Source organism: Ictalurus punctatus, chromosome 7 (genome assembly GCF_001660625.3).
Source record: "Ictalurus punctatus breed USDA103 chromosome 7, Coco_2.0, whole genome shotgun sequence".
Classification (NCBI taxonomy): Eukaryota; Metazoa; Chordata; class Actinopteri; order Siluriformes; family Ictaluridae; genus Ictalurus; species Ictalurus punctatus.
Genome location: NC_030422.2, coordinates 30751610 through 30769210, shown reverse-complemented (window position 1 = coordinate 30769210; position 17601 = coordinate 30751610). Strand labels below are relative to the sequence as shown.

The window sequence follows — 17601 nt, the reverse complement described above, 5'->3', positions numbered from 1 at the left end:
TAAAATCCTTTCCTCTCTCAGAACTGGACTGGAGCGGTCAGGATCTACTGCACTTTCAGCTTGATGGTGATGCATCTCCATAAATGCCTAAAGCATAATGATTATCTACAGTCTATACACTGCTACATTTTCTAGCCATGCGTAATATACTTTCTATAAATTGGACTGTATGCTGATGCCTTCAGAGCTGCTAAACTGGGATGGATAATGACATGATCGTCCTTAGAATACACTACATGATATTTCAGAGAACCTAAAGAAGGTATTTAGACATGGTTGGGGTAATCACTGAAGGCTAATCTTGCATTTTTGTACTGCCATTGCCAGGTTATTTGGTATTTATCATCTGTGGTTTACATGACAAGGAATTTATAGCAGCAGTTCATACTGAATTAAGATTTTACTGTGAAACGCTGTAGCCCAAGACTATTATCTGCAATTAGGAGGTGGTAAACCATTTTAAAGTGACAAGCAAAACACCCAGCCCCCAACACACACACACACACAATGTAAATTGCTGGCAGTCATTCAGAGCTAAGTGAGAGCCAAAGTTTTACACACACACACAACTCGAAGTTCTACGCTGAACTTTATTTGTTTATATTTTTAAACGCTGTTAGAAATGTTTTTGTATCATGCTTGTTCATGGTGCTGATTTATTCATATTCTATGTGTTTAAATACTGCTATATTTATGACTTCATTTCGAAAAATCTTTATTCCACTGTCGAGTCTTCTTGCAAATGAGGCAGCTTGAGGCTTTTAAATATTGAGGAATAATAAAACGTTTTTTTTTAAATAACATTGTACTGATCCCTGGTGGGGATGTGTGTTACAGCTGCATACACACAATACAATACGATGCAACAGAATTCAATACATAAAGTAAGAATAAAATAAAACTGATATACGATAGGACTAGAAGGATAAATAAACGTTTGCAGGTTTATATATGAATGATTTCAGAGTGATACTGAACTGTACTAAACCTTTCCTTGCCTCTGGGGTGGTACCATTATTATTATTTTTTGTACCTTTAATATGTAGTTGTCACATGGAAATGTGGATATAATGTTTCCTTAAAAAAATAATTTAAGGTACATAAATAGAGTCTTAGATTTTAAAGTTTTAAAGCTACAAAAGGTTTTAAAGGTACAAAAGGTGTAGGCTTGAGGGTATCACCCCAGTTTGCTGCACAGTTATTATTATTATTATTATTATTATTATTGTTATTATTATTGTTATTATTAATAGTAGTAGTAGTAGTAGTAGAATTATTATTATTATTATTATTAGTAGTAGTAGTAGTAGTAGTAGAATTATTATTATTATTATTATTAATAATAGTAGTAGTAGTAGAATTATTATTATTATTATTATTATTATTATTATTATTATTATTATTATTATTAATAGTAGTAGTAGTAGAATTATTATTATTATTATTATTATTATTATTATTATTATTAATAGTAGTAGTAGTAGGAGGAGGAGGAGGGGGGGAGGATTACACGTTTATGGGCGGGGTTATAGCCACGATGGGCGTGGTTATCACGACATGGGAGGAGTCTAGTTGTGGGGGAGTAAAGTAAAGCTCTCTGTAAAACCGCAGCAACTCAGAGAATCAGTGAAAAGTCTTTGTTGTAGCTGAGTATGAAACTTTAATCCTTTAGTACCTGAATCCTGTCTCATTTCAGCAGTCAGTAGTAAATCTCCACGTGTCTCAGTGAAGCAGAGCGAAGCCTGTAGGACTGATCATTTATTTGTTTGAGTGAAAAGGAAGAAACACAGTTGAAGTCAATGCAGCGGTTACTGTGTGAGAAGGTGATGGCTTCGGAGAGCAAAAACCCCACCAGTGAGGGGAAAGACACCAGCCAGAGGAAGATCCTCGTCTTCCTGGACCTCTTCTGCCTCTTCCTGGGTGAGTTCTTCTCCTCTGTCTTTCCTTTGCTGTGATGGGTGGCATGCATCTCCATCTCCAGCTCCATCTCCATCTCCATCTCCATGGAGTTCATGTTTACAGCAGGGCTTCTCAAACTTCTTCTTTTTTTTTTTTTCTTGTGCAGCAACAAAACAACAAAACAAAAACAGCAACTTATTGGTCCTCCTTGGTAGAGATTTATTTTATGAACATAATCTATCAACTATTATCAACTATATAAATATGAGGGGTCATTTATTAAAATACTTTTACAATAATATTTTTCTAGAAATAATAATTTATAGATTAATCCCAAAAGGAAATTCATGCATTCCATCAGCAATCTAACAAGTAGTGCAAGCTATAATAATAATAATAATAATAATAATAATAATAATAATAAGCTTAAATATAGTATAGGAGTACAGCCCTATATATACTCAAGTCCTCTGAGGAAATGTGAGTGTTTTATTGCCCTTATGGAAAATGAGATTATCCGAGCATGATATGTGGTCACGTGTGAGAAACACGTGAAAGTGCATTTAAACATGTTACACCCTGGAATTGCATACAAGTAAATGGACAAAACGAATAAACCCACGTATCGTGTATGTACAAAAAATAAAATAAACGTGTGAAAAATTCTTTTCAAAATGGACTGTTCTTTCCATACACTTACGTGCCCAAAACTGTCGGCACGTGTCCTTGTGTACTGATTGTCCCCTCTGAATGTGAGGTGTGCTACAGTAGCTACCTGAGCGCTCACAAATGACCTTCCTGTAGTTTCATTACATTTCGAGACGTGTTGTAGATAGATTTTTTTATTTTTTATTTATTTATTTTTTGGAATGCGTGGGATGTAAATGAAAGCTGATCACAGATGTGTGCTTCTTTGGTCTGGAGGAGGACGACCCTGGATGACCCGTGAGGTTCTTCATCCTAAAGTCAGCTGGGAATTGTGGGTATGGGGTATTTAGGAGCACCACTTCGGTCGTACGGAGTGGTCTGATACTTCAGTCCAGAAAGGAATGCGAATAATTAATGATGATGATCAGGATGAACAGCACAGGTGCTGTAACGAGTTTAGGGTGCGTATTAGACGTGTCATGGGTTTTAGTAGTTTAAAAATAGCTCAGTATTAAGAATAAAAACACATGTCGGTATTTATCCTGTTGTTGTTTATAAGCTGAAAGAGACCGTGGCTGCGATGAAAGATGCAGCACTGCTTCGCCAAAAATGCATATTTGTTTGGTTTAGTTTTGTCTGAAATGTCTTGTTCTTGCGTGCGTTTGTGGTTCTGTTATGTAGGATAAAGTTAGGACCATGATGTCGTGGATTACACAGCAAGAAAGGTCTAGAGGCCAGAGGGAGGTGTGAAATCCACCCTACATTTTTAAGGAGTCGCTGCCAGACGTAAAAGGAACTTAATTAGGTAAATAAATAAAAATAAAGCAGGCAGAAGTGTATTTTAATGAGTAAACCGTCAGCAGTGATCATACACCGTGACTAACTATGAACCTGTAACAACTCTATTAGGATTCATTTTAAGATCCATGAGAGATTTATTCTCCCCTACATTCCTCTCACAGTCATCTCAGCCGACTTCATTGTTTGAGAGCAGAGGAGGATTTCTGCTGAGGAGTTTCTGATTCCTCACATTCACATTACATTATAACTCCATGAGCTGCGTACAGAGCTGTTGTTTCAGGTTCAGATCGAGGACAGAGGATGTGATGTGATTTAAAGGTAGCGGAGGAAGGAAAGGGAAGGAAAAGGTGGGACTTGACATTTTGCTTTTAATAGGCTTTTACACATTCCTGTGGGCAGTTTCACACATGCTAACTGGAATCTGCAGTTAAATGTTGCGCTCTCGCCTCAATTCGCAGATTATTTTCGTTTTCCGAGAACCCCAGCATCTTTTCTTGGCTCGTCTACGCTCACCTCAACAGCCAGGAAGTTATTTAAAGTGATGAAGCACGCTGAGTGAGCTGAGATTACCCAGAAAACCTCTCCGATTACATTTCACCAGAGTTACGGGGAAGATGATGCAGACTGGATGTGTTGTTTGTTTATTATATGTTTGTTTTTTTTGGCTAGCCATATTGTGGCCTCGGTGGGTTTTAGCTGCCCTCAGTGATTGCCTGATTACAAGTAGGTCGCTGATGTGGTCAGAGAGGAGTAACCACACAGCGGAAACACAGAGGTAATTACACTCGTCTGTACACACACAGACACACACACTGGTATGGCATCTCCTAATCGTTCACTTCAGCGGGATGAGCAGCTGAAGCAATTCTTTTCATCATCAAATAATGTAAACAGATTTTTTTTTTCTATTATTATTTCATGTTCCATAAAATGTAGCGATATTAAATTAAATAAACTTGACCGTGTTTATCTTTCTATCTCTTTATCTACATGTTATTCAGTCGGTATCCTGAACATAGGATACCTTACCATAAATCTTAATAAGAAAAATAAATAAATAAATAAATAAATAAATAAGCCAAACTTAACAGGCCTTCATTAAACAATGGATTTTTTTTTTTAATTAATTACAGCACAGTGGAATTCTTTTCTTCGCATACCCCAGCATGTTAGGAAGTTGGGGTCAGAGTGCAGGGTCAGCCATGATACAGCGCCCCCATGGAGCAGAGAGGGTTAAGGGCTTCGCTCAAGGGCCCAACAGTGGCAGATTAGCAGTGCTGGGGCTTGAACCCCCGACCTTATGATCAGTAACCCAGAGCCTCGTACCAATTATATATTTACAAGACACTTCCATAAAACGCAATGAAATACTGGGTTAAAGTGGATCTGATCGTCTAGTACAATCCGCAAGCAGCTTCTTTCCTTTCAAACATGCATTGTAGATGTGCTGCTATGAAAGACGTCCAAACTTTAAAAAAAAAAAAAAAAATGGTAACGCTGTCTAAAGTTTTACCCTGTCCTCAAGAGATCACGAGTTAAAATTTCTACGATGCCACAGCCGTCCAAAACAGCATAACTCTGGGTGAAAGATGTATAGGTAATATAGCGAGAGGTGGAACACAAAACCAGTAAAACGGACTATGCCCCCCCCCCCCGCAAAACTGATTATTCCACCTACGCTGGTAGAAAACTCCCTTTGTGATTTGTGACTTTTTTTTTTTTTTGTTCTGATATATAAATATATTCATCTCATAAACAACCCCTGTCCCTGTTCTCCAGAAAGCCTTAAAGCATTAGAGAGCAGTGGAATGAGCATATCAGGACAGTCAATCATTAGTGTAAATGAAAATGAAACACATATGAAATAACGCTGATGCGGTCAGTCCTGTATTCGGTCTTCAAACTGTTCCTCTACTCAACATATAATACACGTACACGTCCTGTGCGTGGCTTTAAAGGCCGCACATGTTTGCAGTGAAATCTCTGCCGGGTTTAAAGGCTGCTAATCAGCTTTGTAGGCACGCAGGCTGCTGTGCTGATTACTAAAGGCTTGTCTGCGCTGCTCATCAGAGGAAACGAACACTCAGCAGCTGTGGATATTTAGGTCTAATTATTAATAACCTCCGGCTGACAGCATATGGACATCTGTCTCCCCCAATATCCTTGGATATGAATATCTGCCTCAAGCCATATCCAGTTCTTTAGTAACATCCCACAGACACACTGAGACTTGCTGTCAAATCCTAAACTGTTCATCGGTATTCAGACTCGATCTTATTTTGTCACACGCACAACTACACACAGCACGACACGCAGCGAAATGTTCATTACGACTGTCCGGGATATGAAAATAGAATTTATTTACATAAGCTAGAATTTACTATTATACAGGGAAAAGAAAAATGTAAAAAAGAAAGCTTAAGGGATATACCACTACATTTCCAAAAAAAGTTGGGGCACTGTGTGAAATGTAAAAAAATAAAAATGTAAATAAAAACAGAATGCGGTGATTTGCAAATCTCATAAACCCGTATGTAAAACCATGGACGTCACGTCCTCTAAACTAAAGAGGACTAAAGAGGAGAGGGACCATCCGGCTTTTTATCAGCGCTCAGTTCTAAAGCCTGCATCTCTGGGGGTGCATTAGTGCCTATGGAATGTGCAGCTTGCACATCTGGAAAGGCACCATCAATGCTGAAAGGTATACACAGGTTTTAGAGCAACATCTGCTTCTATCTAGATTCCATCCCATCTTTACTTCTGAAAGACTCCGCCTCTCTAAGATACTCTTTTTATACCCAGTCATCTCACTGACCTGTTACCAATTAACCTAATTAGTTGCAAAGTGTTCCTCCAGCTGTTTGTTTTTAGTCACACTTCCTTTTCCAGCCTTTTGTTGTCCCCGTCCCAACTTTTTTGAGACGTGTTACGACCGTCAAATTCAAAATGACCTTACTTTTTTCCTTAAAACGGTCCGTTTCCTCACTTTAAACATTTGAGATGTGTTCCGTGTTCTGTTGTGAATAACATGTGGGTTTATGAGATTTGCAAATCAGTGCATTCTGTTTTTATTTACATTTCACTCAGCGTCCCATCTTTTCTGAAATTGTGGCTGTAAAAGATAGGAGGCAGCAATAGTATGACTATGTATGGAATAAAGTGACGATATGTGCAGTTGTATGTGCAAAAACCAGTGAGCTGTGCAACATCAGCCTGAGGTAGTTGTAGTAATAGTAGCATGAAGCTGGTCATTATGAAACCATTCGTTCATGTACAGTAAGTGTTTTATCCAGAGTCTATTCTTGAGGCGGGAATACACCGTGGATGGGACGGACATGGACGGATACATTGCAGGACATCACAAAAAAACACACACATTTACACAATCATTCAGACATAAGGGGCGATTAACATAGGCACCTACCAGAATTTAATTGGGAAGTGGAAGAAATCCGGAAAACCCGGAGAAATTGGTGTTTCTTTTTATTTGTCACCTTGTTGTGTAATATGGTCTGGTTATAAATTCTCAAGGTACAGGGAGGACAAAGTGTTAAAAGGACACACGTTTTTTTTTTTTATACTTTGTGCCGTGACAACACACCACCCTCATATATAAGCACAAATGTACACACACGTATCCTGGAAAACATGTGTGTGGACGTAAACCAGAATTCTAGCAGATGCCAGACTCGATGGGAATGCAGGTTCGTTCGCCTCCTGTTACTCATTTCAACTTGGAAATAAAAAAGCATTCTCTTAGAGAGAAATGCTAAGATCTGAGTCCAGAGTATAACCCATGTTTACTCCAAACAGCCGTCTAAATAAAAAAATCCAGCAGCGTGTAAGTAAAGCCGTGCCAGAGTGGAACAATTTGTCTCAATGTAAACCATGGCCTGGCATTTACTGAAGTATTCAGCATGTGCAGAAAGTGCAAAAAAAAAAAAAAAAGAGTAAGAAAGTCGCTGATCGGTTAAAGCACTCATCATTAGTCAGGGTGTAAAGACAATAATCCAACCTCACTAAATACAAGCTACAATACCAGTCCAACTATATTCTCCTTACGCATAGTGTCCACACGTCTGGAGACTGTTTTTAGGAAAATATCACCACCAAATCCCTTTAATATGGAAGCCCTAAGAGGTCATGCGCTATTAAACATTTTTCTTACTTGTTTTCAAACATGTTTTTATAGTTCTGGAGGCGGCAAACGCTTAGCTCAGTCCTACAGCATTGTGGATGAACAAATTAGTTTTTACTTTGATCAGGGACTCGCTGACACTGAAACAGCTCTATGTCTGTCAGTGATTGACCTCTTCCACGTTAGTGTCTGACACATGAGATCCTTCTGTCAGGTATACACCTGGCAGTTTCATCGCCAGTCGACTTGAGGGTCTGGGATGTCTGCATGGCTACAGAATGATGTTCGAAACATGGTGTTTAAATGGTTTTCAGCTTTTTGTTATGTCAAGATCACGAGAAAACGACGTTTTGCTATGATAAAACAAGAAAGAAAGCAAAAAAAATAATAATACTGCATGGCCTCTTTGGCCTTCCGTATTTTAGACCATTACTAAATGGCGCACTTATATAGCGCTTTTATCCAAAGAGCTTTACACTGAGTCTCATTCACCCATTCACACACACACTCACTCACACACCAATGGTAGCAGAGCTGCCATGCAAGGCACTAACTTGCCATCAGGAGCAACTCGGGGTTCAGTGTCTTGCCCAAGGACACTTCGGCACGTGGAGTCACGTGGGCCGGGAATCGAACCACCAACCCTACGATTAGTGGACAACCCGCTCTACCACCTGATCCACAGCCGCACCATTACTGAAATATTCATTAGTCAATAATATTTTCTAATTGCAGATGCAGCATGTATCTGGTATATGTTTACAAACTGTCTTCTCAAAATATTAAATGAAATTAAAAAACAATTTTGTTCCAGGCTTCAACGAACACCTTAGTACTATCTTATTTTTAACCAAAATCAGTTGCGTCTGTCCTACACATTTTGTACATCGTGATTATTGATGCACATTGTTTAAAAATGATAGAAAATATCGTTTTAGATCATCATCAACATTACATATTTAGACCAGAATGTCTGTTTATTTATTGTAAGAATTTCTTTTTCAGTTTAAAAAAAAAAAAAAAATTACCATGAGCATTTTTACCCATAACTTTGGAAATCATTGTTCAATAGTGATATATGATTTATATATTTTTTCCCTTTTCTGGTAAACCCATTAAGATGTTTTGTTTATTCCTGCTTCTCAGATCTGATGAGATGATTGTATGACATTTAATGCGTTGTATATTTCTCTTAGCTGTTTAATCTGGTTCATTTTTCTCCGTTCTCATATTTGTGTGATATGTGAACTTTCAAACACTGCTTACATGTAATGCGGTTTTTAATGGGATTTATTTGTAAGTTTGTTGTTTTTGTGTGTGTGCTTTTTTCCCCCTGAGTGTTTAGCAGTAGTTCTGGGAGATTTAAACTTGCTTTTAAGCCTGAAGACAGGAAACGTGGCAGAAACAGAGCGAGCGAGAGAGAGTCGTATATGTTTACTTCTTCTCAGTTATCTGCTCTGGAGCCTTATCAGAGTTCCCATCAACATGTTTAACTTTTATTGCTTCGGACCGGCTGATTTACGATCTGCTCGTAATTTCTTCGAGAGTTAAACGTCCCTATGAAGGCAGCCTGCAGTAAACACTCGGAGGCTATTAAATGCTCTTGCTAACGTTTCCCGGAGTAATTAACTCTGGGGTGCTCTGGAGGATTGGTGCAGCGCTGAATGCATTCCAGTTGTGTGAGCAGGGTTTAAAAACACAGTCAACATGAGAGTTTAGAATGGAAGAAGAAGCCTTTATATGTCACGTATACATTACAGCACAGTGAAATTATTTTCTTCCCATACCTCAGCTTGTTAGGAAGTTTGGGTCAGAGTGCAGGGTCAGCCATGATACAGCGCCCCCTGGAGCAGAGAGGGTTAAGGGTCTTGCTCAAGGGCCCAACAGTGGCAGCTTGGTGGTGTTGGGGCTTGAACCCCCGCCCTTCTGATCAATAACCCAGAGCCTTTAACCACAACCAGTACCCACATACTCCTTGAAAATAAATAAGAAAATATTTTCACCGAGTAAATTTCTGTGCGTGTGCACACATCTTTCCACACACACACACACACACACACACACGCCCAGATCCATATCTCACATAGCAGATATACATCAGCCAAATTACTCCAGGTAATCTCATGCCATGATCTCCTCTCCCTTCTTCCTCTCTCGCATTAGCTGGTTTGCCGTTCCTAATCATCGAGTCCAGCGCTGTCCGGCCGTACCGCCGCGGCTTCTATTGCAGCGATGAGTCCATAAGATACCCGGCCAAAGACGGAGAGACCATCAGCGATGGGGTTTTATCAGCGGTGGGCACGCTTATCGTCATCCTCTCGGTAGGTTTCTTTTATTTTCAGCTTTGGGGGGGTTGTTTTGGTGGCGGGGGGCATGGACGAGTGTGTGAATGTGTCTGCTCGTGTTGTCCCATCTAGGGTGTGTTCACGGGGTGAGATCCGGATCCACTAGTTCACTTTTCTTTATTTTTCTTTCAAATTGACTAATTTGGCAAATGCTTTTATCCAAAGTGACTCACAACTGAGCTGAGCCGATGAAGCACTTTCAATTTGAACCCTTTCTGTGAAATGAGTTGTTAAAAAACAACCCTGAGGAGTGCAGTGACTGGAAGGTTCTGAGTTTAAATCCTGAGAATTGAATTGCAAACAAAGGCACTTAACCATAAAGTTATGTTTTCAGGCACGTTCTTGAATGCTGCGTCTCATCCAAGCTGCTTCGGATAAAAGCGTCTTCCAATACACCTAACAATAACTGACTTTTATAGTGCAGGTTCAGTGCACTGTTAAGCGTCAGACATATCACACAGAATTCACTTCTGTCGTTCATCCAGTAGTTTGTTTATAAGTAACCTTCAGTCGACTTGAAATGTTCCCTTTTGGATTCTTTCTGGAACCGAACGTCCGTAGAGAGACCGGAGACTCCCTCGTCTGGGCGGCGTTCTGAGTTGTTTTTCGTTTTCAAAAAGGCATTTTCATTTCCTAGAACAGAGTAAAAGAGTGGGTTGCGGTCGATGGAAAGTTAACTCGTCTGAGGAATTTAGAGGCGGCGCACAGCCGGACCCGTATAGGCCAGGTGTTTCCGTGCAAGAGGTCTGATGGAGGATCGCATTATACAGCCTTCATCAGAATGAGAAACTGGTCCCAGACCGGCGCTTGCACTCTGAGAGGCCCCAGACTTCAGACTGGAAACCAAACAGCATACCATCAGCGTGAGATTCAACAGCTAGCTCAGCGATTCTCTTTATTAAAACCAGCCACATCCCCCTATTCTCCCTCGCACACGTTTCTCAGCTTAGCGGCGAGTTGACTGGGGGGAGGGAGAGTTGAGCTGAGACATATGGTTTGAATTACACGTAAGTGAAGAAAATGATGTTTAAATGTGACTCGAATATCTAAAATTCCATAATTCGCCTAAAATTATTTGTCCAAAAACTGCATGTGCAACAATGAAGATTAATGTTAGTAAAACAGGCGGAGTAATTACAGCTGAGGATTTATTTTTCCTATGTGTAGGACAAATTTCCTTTCAACTTCGTGCAAGAACATACCTTAATGCCACTATACTTGCATTGGGCCTCGTTTATCGAGCTGGAGACGAGTGGATTTAGGCAAAAAAAAAGGTTTGTACGAGTATTTTTTTGTACAAGAAATTTGATATTAATGAAAATTTCATAGATTTGAAAGAAAAAAACAACAACATTCGTATCCTACACATGCTCCCGAGTGTGTGTAAATTTACTCATAGAACCCTAATATAAAACTCGAACGGGTTTTAAATCATATAATTTGCAAAGGAGTTACTGCATTTTAATATGCAGATGATGCTGTCAAGTTTAAATGTGTGATTTATTTCAATTCGCTATAAATAGCGAATATAAATTCACCTGGAGCTTATATTTAAGGACCAGTATGATTTTTTATTTTCTGGAATTGTTTTTTTTTTTGTGGAAACTTCTTTTGATGCTGTCCAACACTTTAGATCCAGGACTAATTTGGTCGACAAAAAGATCCTGTGCCATTCCTGTGCATGTCCACGTTTTGTTTATGACTGTGGTTCATTTCTTCCTACTGGCACATTTTAGAAGAGTTCTTTTTTTTTTTGGTAGTTAAGTAGTCATTTTGGCTTCCCACTCTGTGAGCATTTCCTTTTATGGAGTTTTGTAGGCGTCACTAATTGCAAATCAGCTGTGCTTTGAACGGACCAGTAATGTATACTCTAGCTCATTGCCATCTTTCAACATACGCACGTGAATACAAAGAAAATCCAAAGAGTTTCTGAAACTTTCCTAAATGTTTTGTTCGGTTTAGCTCACGCAAACATTCACACACAACTTTACTCAAAGTATTGGCCCATTGGTTTGTGCTCTTCTGTACATAGCATATGGGTTTATTGAGAAATTTAATCGGAAATGAGTTAACGAGTGAAAACGAGGAATCGGGGAGCACGATCCTATGCTCAGCCCACTTGCATTCAACTGTCCTTTAACCCTTTTACCTCTTCACTTTGATTTTCCACCACGTATAGATCACGATAGGGGAGAGCTACCGGATCCACTTCCTCCATGAGGGCTCCAACGCGTTTGTAAGGAACCCCTATCTGTCGGCCCTCTACAAGCAGGTTGGGGTTTTCCTCTTTGGCTGTGCCATCAGCCAGTCCTTCACAGACATTGCCAAGGTGTCGGTGGGCCGCCTGCGTCCTCACTTCCTGGATGTGTGCAGGCCAGATTTCTCCCGGATTAACTGCTCGCTGGGTTACATCACCGAGTACCTGTGCACAGGGGACGACAGCAGGGTTCAAGAGGCCAGGTATGACACAAGCAGCATGAATGGACCATGTTGTAGGTGTAAATACATCTGTAATGTATATGTGCACCTTATGTTGTGTTTCTGCTTACATCATACTGCTTATTCAGTTCAAATTACACGATAAAATAGCATGAACACGATGAAATAACTGATAGATTACTTGAAGGAAATTTCATACATTCAAAAATCTATGTAAAGACTAATTTGTATTAGAATTAATATCTGGGATTGGCTAATGAAAGCTGTCTTTTTATGAACTAAAACGCAATTTTGACTCCAACATAAAGCGCGTAAATATATACGTGAATGATTTGTATTACTGCCCTTCTAGTAGTAACCAGTGTCATGTATGTGTATGTGCAGTTACATAAGGATATTAGAAATGTTCCCCTTAATCTGATAACAGACTGTATTATCTAGGCTAATGCCTTTAAGCAAACTGATGTGCAAAAGTGCACAAGTTAGCATTGTAAGAATCCGCTTATTGTGCTGAACGATTTAAAGATCGAATGCTCTCTCAGAGAGACGAAATAGCTATTACTTCCTCTCGCTTTGTGGGTAACAAGAAAAAAAAAAAAAAGTTTGGACATATGTTCAATCCGTCCATGACTGATGTGCACTGCTTTGTTTTCTCTTTAAATTCTCTTCTATACATTTGACTTGCAGTACTGTGCAAAAGTCTTAGGCGCATGCAAAGAATTGCTTCAGAGTAAAATGTCATCAAAATAATGAAATTAAACGTTTCTACATTTGAAAAAAAAATACTATAAAGAGCAGTAAACGGTAGTAAAAGAAACAAGGTCAATATTTGGTGTGACAAAATTTTTTTAAATAACAATAGTCTCCGTTACAGTTAGTGCAGTTTTATAAGGAAATGAGCTGGAGGTGTTATCGAGCGTCACGCAGAACCAGACACGGTTCTTCCGGAGACTTTGACTGCCGCGCTCGCTTCGTATTTTTGATTCAAAACCCAGCAGCTTTCATTGTGTTTTCCATCTGAGAAGTGTCTCTTACCGCTTAATATTCCGCTTTCTTTACTCACACGCAAGCATTTCTCTGTAACATTTCATTTTGTGCTGGAACACTAATGTTTGAGAATTTAAAATGTTTTTTTTTTTTTTAAATGTACTGACGATAATGTAGAAGTCACGAAAGTTTGTACTAAAAAAAAAGGGGGGTGCCTAAACTTTTGCACAGTACTGTAAATACATATTTCCATGTTGACAAAGCCCTTAATCCGCTCTCTCTCTCACTCTCTCTCTCTCTCTCTCTCTCTCTCTCTCCATAGGAAGTCCTTTTTCTCAGGCCACGCCTCTTTCTCCATGTACACCATGCTCTATTTGGCTGTAAGTACCTCCGGATTTCTGTATAAATTTTGTCATTCTCCACGCTTTAGTCTGTCTAAACTTCAGTCTAGGCTCAGAAGCAGCTGCAGAAATTAAATTGCTTGGATTATATTAACAGAAAATGCAAAGAAAAAACCCTCGAACGTAAAATACTTCGACTCACCTGGAGGGATCTCAGTGTTCCGTTGTGTGTATTAACTCCAGAGTGATGTGTGTTTGTGTAGCTGTACCTGCAGTCGAGGTTTACCTGGGAAGGAGCGCGGCTGCTACGGCCTCTGGTGCAATTCACACTCCTCATGATGGCCTTCTACACCGGTTTATCACGCGTCTCTGACCACAAGCACCACCCCACTGATGTGCTGGCTGGTTTTGTACAGGGAGCCCTGGTGGCCTACTGCGTTGTAAGGACACACACTCACAATAGTCTTACTACGCTTGTGAAGATCTTCTATTGGCAGAATTATTAATGATAACTAGTACATGAATCTAATCCTAAACTTAACCTCGATAACCAAACAGAAACCATTTGGCTCTTTATTTATTTATTTATTTGTTTATTTATTTATTTATTTACAAATAAGTATTGTTAAAAAAAATGGTCAATATTTTTTTCCTTGCAGGGACATTTAGTCCACGTCAAGATCCAGAAATATACAAACCACTGTGGAATTTGAGTTGTTACAAATCATCAATATATTAGTCAAATAGACGTGCAGATATTTTTACTCCATTCTTGAATCTGAAATACATCTGCGTCATTTTGGTTGTCCGTCTTTGTATTGGTTGATTTCTGGGTTGTCCGTCCGTCCGTCCGTCTGTCTGTCCAATCCGAGATTCTCGTGAACGAACGCTTTGTGTTTATATGAGACTAAAATCGTAACCAGCAGGATGAACCGATTATATTTTGGAATCCAAACAGAGTCAAGGTCACAGCAAGGTCAAATGTCTGAATTCGTTTTTTTCTTCAATAGCTTCCTTTCTGTTTGGAATATATCGTTAAGGGTATTTCAGAATTGGAAAGATGAAGGAATAGACTTGTTTGCAGCAGAGGCATTGACTCCAGTGACGCCATTGGTGTAAAGTTCTACTTGTTTTCTGAGTTGTGTTTAGATATGGATCATATAAATAGTAACACTTACGTAATTGAAACGTCGTGTTTACAACGGACGTATTTAATACCTGCTGTAGACACAGTAGTATGTCCATAATGATTTCTGTGACGTTTACAGATATTTTTCACACTTTTTATAATGGACTCTACTGTACATATGCATAGACCATCATACATACAGTGATAAAGTGACAGATCATGCACTTTCTCACTCACTAACACACACAATTCTTCTGAGTAGCTCTAATAATAATAATAATTTTTGCTCTCTACTTTTTTTTTTTCCTTCTCCCAGGCATTCTATGTGTCTGACCTCTTCAGCTCAAAGGACAGAGGTTCTTCCCTCCCACCAACTCCTATAAAGAAAGACCTTCTACCCACTGTGGAACGGAACAACCACCTCACTTTAGCATGACTCTAACAGCCTAGGATACGCTGAGGTGTCCAGGGCACACCGTCTGGAGTGGCCACTGGGCTAGCACTGGCTTTGCCCATCCGCAGACTGGCCTACACTGGACAGATGTAAACCACATGTGAATCTTAATGTGCCAAATTGATGGCGTGCTGGAATTCACGCCTACAATACTAACCGTTAAACCTGAGAATCCGTTCCAGAGCTGCAACGTTAAGATGAAGGAGCCTTCTTGTTTATCTCTTCAATCGATTCGTGAAACTCAAATGGACAGCGACGCTATTTCTGAGAAGACATGGTTGTTTAACCTTAAGCGAAACAAATTCCTAGCCCAGAGGAAGGATTATTAATAGAATCGCTACATGGTGGACTGTGAATTTTATTTGAGAATGTAGCGCGGTATTCAAAACTCACGTCGAACTAGACTTGAATGTTCGCTAAATTATACAAAGCCTCGATCTGTTACGTAACAAAGCCCTGAACCGCATGTTCTACAAAATGTTTTTCGATTTTATGTAGTCCTTCTGACTTATCTTGTTATTTCAAGATACACTCACTGACCAATTTATTAGGAACCCCTTTACATCTGGTCATTCATGCGAATATATAATCAGTGTATCGTGAGGCAGCAGCTCGGTGCATAAATTCATGTAGGCATGGGTTAAGCGCCTCAGCTGATATTAAGATCAAATAAGTGGCTCTAAAAACACAAAACCTACAACAACAACAACAAACTCAAATAATCACTCTTTACTAATCACTCGTTCTTAATAATTTGGTCATTTTATCACTATTTGGACTTATCATGAGATAATAAGTTCAAATAAATTTTTTTTAAAAAACTCGTGGTTCAGGGCTTCCGTAGATTCTAAGCGATGGTACTAGACAGACATATCAGACTGACATTGGCCGGGAATATTGTGGTATCAGATAGGATTAGACGTATTTTGTATTAACATGTGTATGGTTGTTATTATTGCCCATCTGAAGCACGTTATTGGCTATCGGCTAATTTTCAGAGCTCTAATAGTGAATAAGACTAGCAGGGGCTGGTTTTCACATCTCTTTCATACTGGGTATTTATCACCACCACCACCACCACCACCAGTGCCTCTTTCTGAGTGAATTATTCCTTACACAGTGTTCATTATTTGCAGTTGAGGTGTGTGACATGTCACAGGAGGGGGGTTTCAATCTGCTGGTTTAAGATGAGGCCCGACATAAAGAAACGCAGTTCCTGTATTATTTACCTTTTAAGTCGGTATTCTTTTACTTGATGTATGTACTGAATGAAGTGTTTGAGACCAGAAGTATGAGAGGCCACTATAGATGTGTCCCAGTGTCAAAGTCTGTGGCTGGGAACCTACGATTCTTTTTCTTTTCTTTTCTTTTTTTTTTTTTCAAAATTAAATATATTTTTGTGTAATCAAAAAGACAGTGGAAACATGTTGTGATACCACTTGACGAATAAAGGTGCATTATGACTAAAATCTGATTTATCTATTAAAACACACTAAGGTCCTGTCCATGTTATAGAGATATTGTTTATAACAGTTTTTTTTTTTCTCTCTGCTTTGCTTTTTGTTTTATTTCCGTCTATTCGGAAATAGCGATGTTTGTGTCACAGAGTTGTTCTAAAGCAATTGTAACGTTTCTCGCGTGGATGAGAAACACACTGTTTTCGAGAACGTCCACATTACAGTTTTGCACGGGTGGTGAATGTGCTAGGACTCGCAGCTGCTGAACGGGTTGTTACTTAAGTTATTGTTTGATAACCTGCTTGTAATGTTATTTCACTTGGTTTTTATTATTGCAAACTCACACAAAGGTAATCGATAGGATATAAGCTTTACTGCTATTGTGGTACAGACCGAACCTTTTTTTATTAAACCCAGGCAAACACTGTATTCTGAATAAATACTATGTTCAAGTGTACCCATAAGTCAGTCCACACATATTAATCCTCGTGTTCGCCTTTACCTTTGGCCACGTCGGCGTTTTTCCCACATTTCACCTTCTCTACCGCTCAGTATTCATTCTCTTAATGTTATTTTTTTGTAGCATTTGATGTAACAATCTTCACCTACTACGCTGGTGTACTTATCTGAAATTGTTTTTCTGAATAGCAAATAACAAAATAAAAAGTCAGTCGTTTATTGTCACGTGTACAAGTACCGTGTACCGTGTACAATGAAAAACTTTCTCGAATGCTGCGCTACAGACTAATAGACAAGACAGGATACAATACAATAGATATACAGTAGATCCGTCACTGCTGTGTACACAAGTGTACATGTGTGCTGAAATGACCAAAATGTACAAGAATTATAAAAATATCATTATTGCTTGACAATAAGGCATAAAGTGACAGTACAATAAATTGTAAAGTGTCATTGTCTAGTGTCATTATTGTTATCACACATTAATGTGTGTTGAACGGT

At 39.1% G+C, this 17601-nt stretch overlaps 1 protein-coding gene and 1 long non-coding RNA gene across 2 annotated transcripts; both read left to right on the top strand.

The window, feature by feature from the left end:
• Positions 1-1581: 1581 nt before the first annotated feature.
• LOC108268250 (phospholipid phosphatase 3) lies at positions 1582-16650 on the top strand. The gene is made up of 6 exons (XM_017473119.3): positions 1582-1920; positions 9650-9807; positions 12011-12291; positions 13580-13637; positions 13862-14038; positions 15044-16650. The coding sequence occupies exons 1-6, from the start codon at positions 1800-1802 to the stop codon at positions 15161-15163; spliced, it is 915 nt and encodes a 304-aa protein (XP_017328608.1). The 5' UTR covers positions 1582-1799; the 3' UTR covers positions 15164-16650.
• LOC124628298 (uncharacterized) lies at positions 1927-5751 on the top strand. The gene is made up of 2 exons (XR_006982753.2): positions 1927-3272; positions 3319-5751. It is a non-coding gene; the product is annotated as an uncharacterized LOC124628298 (long non-coding RNA).
• Positions 16651-17601: the final 951 nt, after the last annotated feature.

Excerpts from the sequence above, each read along its gene's own strand:
- LOC108268250 (XM_017473119.3), top strand. The coding sequence starts at position 1,800 with ATGCAGCGGTTACTGTGTGAGAAGGTGATGGCTTCGGAGAGCAAAAAC. Across the intron at positions 13,638-13,861 it reads ACACCATGCTCTATTTGGCT|CTGTACCTGCAGTCGAGGTT; the intron begins GTAAGTACCTCC and ends GTGTTTGTGTAG. Across the intron at positions 14,039-15,043 it reads CCCTGGTGGCCTACTGCGTT|GCATTCTATGTGTCTGACCT; the intron begins GTAAGGACACAC and ends TCCTTCTCCCAG.